The 8,102-nt window shown below is 42.3% G+C and overlaps 1 protein-coding gene across 1 annotated transcript; it reads right to left on the bottom strand.

Annotated features, from left to right (window-relative positions):
* Positions 1-699: 699 nt before the first annotated feature.
* LOC119721905 (N-alpha-acetyltransferase daf-31-like) lies at positions 700-7,608 on the bottom strand. The gene is made up of 6 exons (XM_038191847.1): positions 7,450-7,608; positions 6,625-6,670; positions 6,149-6,264; positions 5,082-5,126; positions 3,253-3,340; positions 700-1,681 (listed from the first exon to the last, which is right to left on the bottom strand). The coding sequence occupies exons 1-6, from the start codon at positions 7,587-7,589 to the stop codon at positions 1,349-1,351; spliced, it is 768 nt and encodes a 255-aa protein (XP_038047775.1). The 5' UTR covers positions 7,590-7,608; the 3' UTR covers positions 700-1,348.
* Positions 7,609-8,102: the final 494 nt, after the last annotated feature.

The following is an 8,102-nucleotide window of genomic DNA, read 5'->3' on the forward strand; positions in this document are numbered from 1 at the left end:
ACCAATCGGAACACATGTATTATTAGTTATCCCACGAGTGCGCGTGGAACACAGAATAATGTGGCGCGTTTGTGTCCCATATGCCATGTGGCCCAGGGCCGAGTGGAGTCTGGAACGCATTGTTCAACGAGCGCGAGTGGGATGACAAATGTATCTTCCAGCAAACTTGATGCAAAGTAAAGATGGAACACACACGCAGGAGCTTTTCAGTGGTTATCCTATTACACACGCCACAGTAGGAATAGCGCACGCATCTCAGGAGAGCATGATACATGCGGGGTGCTGTGGTCCAATGGTTACGGTGTTCGACTCGTGTGCCGTGGTACATGGGTTCGAATCCTGACCGTGGGAACATGGTGCTTGTGCTCTTGAGCAAGGCACTTTACCATTATTGCTTCGTCCTTCGGATGGGACGTAAAGCCTTAGGTCCAGTGTGTTGTGTAATGCACGTTAAAGAACCCAGTAACACTTATCGCTAAGAGAAGGGGTTCGCCCCGGTGTTTCTGGCAGTGGCTGCAATATGCGCCGCAGCACCTTGTAAACCCTTATAAGTTGTTACATAAGGGGTCTCATATTTGTCATAAACTTTATTAACCTTTCTTTAATAATAGACATATCTCCAGCGCCTTGAGTACCTATTAGTTGGTAGATACGTGCGCTATATAAAACTCCGATATTATTATTATTATGCTGTGGTATATGGGACATCTTCAAGCAAACTTGTATCCTTGATCCTAATTAGTCGATCCATGATATTATACCGTAACGCACGGTCCATCGCACACTTTGTATTGCACTATTCCAAGACGCGAGCGCCATTCCAGCTGCATGCGCTAAACCGCTTAAAGGTCCATGTAAACGGGGTCAGTTCCAACTTTACTGTGCGTCAAGTTAGCTTGGAAATAAATTCATTTTCGCGCTCGCGGAAAAGAAAATGTAGTGCGTCTGTGCACACGTCAGACGCACTGCATTATTCCGTGTTCCACTCGGGCTTGTGGGATAACTGATAATATCCAACTGTTGTTGCCATGGATTGACCAATCGGCATAGAGGATTCAAATATTCTTAGTAAAGACCTTATTTTCATGAGGTCACAATGACCATGTGATTATCTCATATTGAGGTCATGTTGAAAGGCAGCGCAGTATACGATTATTAATATACATGTATGCATTTAGTGCTCGGCCGTGGGTTACATGCCATGCAAAAATTAGGCCTATTGATACACAACTTAGGGGAAGTGAAGGAAAAAATTGAATGACCACATTGGGCACAAACGAGAACTTAACATAAGAAACCCTACAACGAAATCAAACTAACTTCAGTTACGGACAAGGATGTGCAAGTGTTAGCTGACATCCTTGCCCTTCTCTTTCTTCTCTTTGGACTCGTTGGCCCGTTCTTCGGCCCTAGCGGCAGCATCCCTTGCCTTCTTCCTGCTTCTCTTGGATTTCTCCCCGGGCCGGTGCTCCGTACCACCCTTCCCCTTGCCGGCCGTGCCCGTGCCATTCTCGGTCTTGCCCTGCGCGCCTTTATCCTTGTCCTCCAGACGCGACGTGTCGCTGGGTTTCCCATCCTTGGCCCCTGCCATCACTGCTTTGGCATCTGGGCTTTCTTGCGAGCCGTCAGCTTTGTCGTCCTCCTTCTCAGGGCCCTTGATCTCTTTCATCCCGGCCTTTCTCTGTTTAAAGGGGAGACACAACATTTGCAAACATCAAAAAACGAAATGATCATTTTATCACAAAATATCTTACTGGATTGTTAGGGAATGACAGTCTAAAGTATCTTGTCAAATCGTGGCTCCTGGTGTGCTGACAGTTTCAAGAAAACTTGTATTTTTCCAACGCTGGATGGCCGACCAGCGTTGGAGAATACTGACTTTTTTTCAAAAAGTGCTCCTAATTTTTCATAATTAGTTATTCCGTATTTTTTTTGCAAGTGATTACACAGCTGTGAAGGGGTACAAGCCTTCTAGACTGATTCTCTGACCTTACAATTCCCCAAAGTCTGTAACTTGCTCAGTTTCATCTAACGCAGGGTCAGGGAACCAGACTACAAAAACATGGTTGGTTTTCTTGGATTTTCCAGCATCTCCGGACCCAATACGTGAAGCAAGTCAGTTTAACAATATTTGCCATAACATACTTATCCTTCAAATCTATTTATTTCTGAAAATTGCAGCAAAAGCAAGTGTTGTACATTCCCTTTAAGCACACCAATGACCGATAACATACTAATGAAAAAGTTGCATCAGTGGTTAAGTTTTTCATATTACGTTGTCCATCACTGACATCATTTTTCAATCCCTGTGTCCTCAGTGCTGCACAACTGCTTGTGAAAAAAATTCACAAGGTTGCTCTTGAAATATTCTAGTCTAAAGGCAAATGCGAAACTTAATAATAAATATGACAGAGCTTCATGTCTAGTATACTACAGACACCACATAGTTTTCTCAATGAATACAAATATTGTAACATTTTTGTAGCTGAACTGTCGGATAGGTTTTGCATATCTATCCCTGGTTTTTATAAAACCAGACTTTTCAATTTCAATTGAAGACAAATTCTAAAGTTCGGTTACGCTTCATGCTTATGCCAACCACATATCTATCATACAGTTTTTGTGGCAAATGTTGCCTGCAACTAAAAACAGCAGAGGTTTTGCAGACTACAGAGGTATGCCAATCTACAATAAAGATATTGACTAGCATATCTAGTTAACTTTGCAATTGTATGTAGAGTGATTGGGAAAGAGGGATATTTTTGTCTTTAACTGAGAGAGGATCAAATACACTTTTAGTAACAAATACTCAGGCCACAAAAAAATAGTTCTGCTTCCAATTACATGCCTTTCAAAAATAGGGTCAGTGGGTCGGAATTTTATTTTTGGGCCAATTTTTTTTGTGCTGATTGAATGGGGTATTCACTTGCGAATTTCAGTCTGAACTATTTCCATTGCACTACGAAAGCTATACAAAAAAATGGCCACAAAAAGTGATTTAAACTTACCTCTATTTATTGTCAACATATTGACGGTCGATTATTCTTAAAAATAATGGAAAATTCAGGTCGTGCACACCATAATTTTGCACAACGCTAATCAAGGTGGGAAACTAGGCCAACACTGTCCGTACATCGCGCGGTGTGGCAGTGGTTGTGGCAGTGGTTTTTAAACAACAGGTCACATTGGTGTCCTATGAGTGTGCCGAGGACTAAAAGTTTCATGGGGTAAACAATCTGGTGGATATAATACCTGCAAGCTTGGGATGTGACCGAGGTCTCTCTTCATAGCGTATGCATCCTCCCCATCAGCATAGTACTTGGGCTCAATTTCGCTGATTCTGAAAATTTGGTGCCAAAAGTGTCAACAGCCGTCAGCATTTTGTAGTAATTCATTTTGTGAAGCATTTTATTATATTTAATTCACATTAACTCTTTCGCTATGGCGAGCCGCTGACATCGGCGCACAAAAACTGTACATGTCGTACGGCAAGCCGCTGGCAGTGGCTCGGTGACGTCGCTGTAAATAAACAGGGTATCCCCATGATGTGTGCCTTATTGACATTTATATCGTATAACCTCTGACCCTAGTTTGAGCCGCTGCCAACAGCTCTCCGTCTGGCCGGGGTCTGCTGCAGGTTATTTTGAGCAGGTTGTTTACAGAGAGACATTTAAAGATGGTGGCGTCCACATCGACACACGGCGGAATTTCCAGCGATTTATAACGTACAAAGTCGGAAATTAAATTCAGTAGCGAAAGAGTTAAACCTCCAAAATCAACCAGGCATTTTTGAAACTTTTGGGGGAAGCTGTATGCCTGTTAACCAGTTCGCACCAGAGGACATGTATACCCGCAAAAGTTTTCTGAAAGTCAGATCAGATGACTGATTAACCCGCAACGAGTGTGGCTGCAAATATCAGGGTGTGCTAACCGCAGAGGGCGGCCTCGACCCATCTAGCATCGAGCTTCATGAAAAACAAATCCTGTTTCTGGTTCTGATCATGCCAAAATAATCCCAGCGCGAACTGGTTAAGTGCCTGTTGATTTTAGAGGATGTTTTGTGTCAAATTGTTCGGCTATAACTTGTGTTGTTTACAATCTACACAAATGTAGGCATAGCTTATACTGGGCATCATCATTACTGCTTCTGGACATCATTGGCACTGCCTCATAGTTGATTATTAAGGGAATAAATGTGTGCTCCGGAGGTTTTTATCACTCTGTTTAAGACCGCTTAGAGTCTGGGTGCTGATAATTACCCGAGCCGGAGGCGAGGGTAATTATCAGCACCCAGACTCTAAGCGGTCTTAAACAGAGTGATAAATACCGACCGAGCCCATATTTATTCCCATTCATAAATACCTTTTCGGTAAAAAAAATCATATAATTCGTTCAAAAAATCCCGATTTTGTTCAACAAGTTAACTTCATGCTTTTTGAAACATTCCTCTAGCAAAATAATGGAGTGTTCAGCTGGCGAGTAAGATGTAAACAACCCTTTTATGGAGATTGACGCGCGCGTAGCATGTTCTGCGCGATGTCGCGCAGAACGCACCTGGGGCGTTGCGTTTTGAACTTAGAACTATAAAATTCTGACTCGCTGGTAGTGTTGCGCATGCCTACGTGAGGATTGTGAACGTTCAACCAATGAAACGGTAAGAGGCACTGGATTTTTAGGAGTCCACATTTTATTGTGACACTGGAAAAGTGTTTAAGACCAGCTAGCCATGTCTTTATCATCCGTTTAAGACCGGCCACATGACAGGCTCTCGACCAATAGGAATAGCTAAACTGCCTGAGGTATTTATGAATGGAGGATTTTGAAGGATTGATGAGGCAGTGGTCTCCCCTACACTGAACAAGTTCCAGAAATAACAGATTATTTTTGGAGGATCGAGGCTGTATCAAATTTTACACAGAAGCAGTTGGAGGATTTAAAGGAATGACGATGCATCCTAGCAAAAAAACCTTTGGGGTAAGTTTATTAAGTGAGGGAATTTCAAGGCACTGCTACATCAACAAGAACTCTGGCTACACTGAAAAATCATGTGAATTACAGGAAAAAGACAGTTTTATACTTACGAGAATTTAAGCGTAGTCTGGTACAACTGCAGTGCAGCTCGGTTGCTGAAAACAAAAGAGAAACAGATAATTCAATAACCCTCTCATGTCTGTCAAAATCCATCAAGTTTAGAGGATTCTGAAGAAGTTCTATTCTATTCTTTTACATGGGGCTTGTTGCCGCTCAAAGTTACTCCTGGACAGTAGTGGATTTTGGAGGAATTAGGATGATTCCAGAAAATCCCAGAGTAATGGCTGAAGTTTAGTTCTAGTTATTGTTCTGAATAATCATCATGGGAGAAATTGTAGGTTTTTGGGAAAGGGGGGGGGGGGGGGGATCTTCCCAGACACAAGACCAAGGCCTCTCAAAGGTGTTGACTACAAACAAGAAAAAACAGAGAAAGAAAGCATTCATTGTGATGGAAGGTATTGACTCACATTTGGTTTGGATTGTGAAACATTGAATGTAGGGAGGAAGCAGGAGTCAAGTAGAGACTTTACTCAAAGAGAGGCAGTGCGAGCCCAAAAAAAAAAACCACCAAAAAAACAAACAAACAAACAAGAGGAATATTTTACAGTACTAGCCTTAGGAACTATGACAGCCAAAGGACGGTGTTGTCAGATGATATTCCGAGTGCTTTTTTCCAACTTTCACTCGGGAGGTAACACACTGAGTATACAGTGTTTAGACGTCGGTGAAGGGCAAAACCTAATTTGATTTATATCACCCAGACGCAAAATTCCATCTTATGCGGTACCCGCTGCTATGTACATCAGATTCGAACCAGCCAACCGATCCCGTTAGCTCGGTGGTCGAGTGGTAAGACATCTGCACTAGAAAGCAGGAGGTCGTGGGTTCGAGTCCCACCCGAGTGCTTTTTTCCAACTTTCACTCGGGAGGAAACACACTGAGTATACAGTGTTTAAACGTCGGTGAAGGGCAAAACCTAATTTGATTTGACAGATGATATCAGCTATTGTTGGAAATAGCTTATTTAATTCCGACAATAGCTGGCACTATGCATCCGCCATTACTGGGCCACTACTGACTGTGAAGTGATCGGATTGATCTCAATAAGTACACTGACCTCATCCGGACGTGGAGGGACACATATTTAGCATTGAAGCATTCCACCATGGCGCGTGAGGCTTGATCCATTAATTTCTGGGCGAGGCCGAGACGTCGATGTGATCGCTTCACTGCCTACAGAATTATAACAAAATGACAACCACAGGGTTAAATTAGAATATGTTAAATTCTGATCTTCATCATTACCCTAACAGATTGGCTTTATCTTGACTTTGGCATGAAGTACATGTATGAATCTGACCTTAACCCTAACAATCCCCATCCAGTCAAACTCCAACACCAGGGTTTGTTGGAATCTGTTGGAGTGAGTACTGCACTAGTAAACTGATCATGCTTTAAATGGAGTCAGGCATACCACCATTATTTGAGTCCAACAGTTTGGGTGTAGAGTTTGCCATATGGTGTTGGAATTTTTCAAGAGTGAGGAAGGTTCCTAGTAAATCACTCAAAGGGGTCAGGCTTAATAATGCTCACCAATGACGTAATGTGACCATGAGGCAACTCATCTGGGTCTTCTTCCCTGCGAGAAAAAAAATATCAAGACCAAAATGTTCCATTCAAAGTGAAAGACAAGACTGTGTTTTACATGTAATTACTTGGCAAAGGGTTGATACATTGTAATATTACACATGTCTATGGGATGAGGATTCTGATGTTTACATCTAGTGTTATTGTTATCCACAAGAAACTGACTCGACTTGAACACTGTCGTCAGCTTGATCCATGGCATGGTAAAGATTTGCCAATCAGTATTCTTTATTGTAAAGACGGCAACAGAATTCAAGAGAGCATTAGGCCAAAAAAAATAATAGTTCTGCTTCCAGTTTCCCTACCTACATGTACCCTATTCTGACAGCCCCTACCCTAATTTGGAAAGATTTCCATATACATGTACGAAGTTCACTCAACACCCTGTGTACAAACCCTATGAGATTGGACTCATAGGTTTTTCTAAGAAAATGCTTGTATTTTCTCACTGCTCAAATTGACTTTGATGACATGAAATTGCTATCCGGGGGCTTGTTAATCAATACAGAGGAAAATTAGTGAACTTCTTATATGGAAATCTTTCCCCTAATTTTTTTATTGGAAAAATGAGAAAAAAAAACACCTAAAACCATCACTTTACACCTTTTACCCTTGACTACACGCAGATGCCTCCATATGGTTGTACACAAACAAATTGGCAAAAAAAAAAAAAAATCCCCTACCTACCTACCCTATTTTCGAATGCCATGTTATCGGAAGCAGAACTAATTTTTTTTGGCCTTACCATCGACATTATCCACATGTACTTACATCTTAGCAAGGACATATCCAACAATCTTGCCATTCTCATCCTCAGCAACATAAGATAACTGAGGCCAGGACAGGCCATGGTAGAAGTAATATTTCATCTGATAGTTCTCGGGAAGACACAGCAGATTACAGTGCTGCATGTTCAGCAGGTCCTCGGGCTGACAATGAAAAAAACCAATCCTGTTATTTTAACACAGAGCTGTGATGTGCGCGATGTCAACATAGAAACTGTGATGTATTTCGTCTATCAAAGGGCATGTCCAAAAGCCATAGAGTGCTGACCCCCAAATTTGAAGGCTCTCAGAAGGCTGACGGAGAGAAGCCTTCTGATTTCAGAAGTAAGTGGCAAGTACATAAAAAAACCTTGCTCTCGCGTTGCCCTGCATTTCTATAGTTACTCCTAGCTGGAGTTACCCAGCCCTAAATTTTATCATTCGGTTGTCATCTAGGGCTGGAGATAATTTTTCACGTAACCCAGCAGCGTAGGCAGGTCCCAAAAAAAATTGCGATATATGAGGTTTACCACTCGCATCACAGCTGCGGTACTGGAACCGCAACCGATAGTGCATAAAACAGTCATCGGGTGTTGCGCTTCCGCGTGACGTCATGCGCCAACAGCCAGCGCAGCCAGCAAAAACGACTAGTATCAGCGC

Source organism: Patiria miniata, unplaced genomic scaffold (genome assembly GCF_015706575.1).
Source record: "Patiria miniata isolate m_02_andy unplaced genomic scaffold, ASM1570657v1 HiC_scaffold_14, whole genome shotgun sequence".
Classification (NCBI taxonomy): domain Eukaryota; kingdom Metazoa; phylum Echinodermata; class Asteroidea; order Valvatida; family Asterinidae; genus Patiria; species Patiria miniata.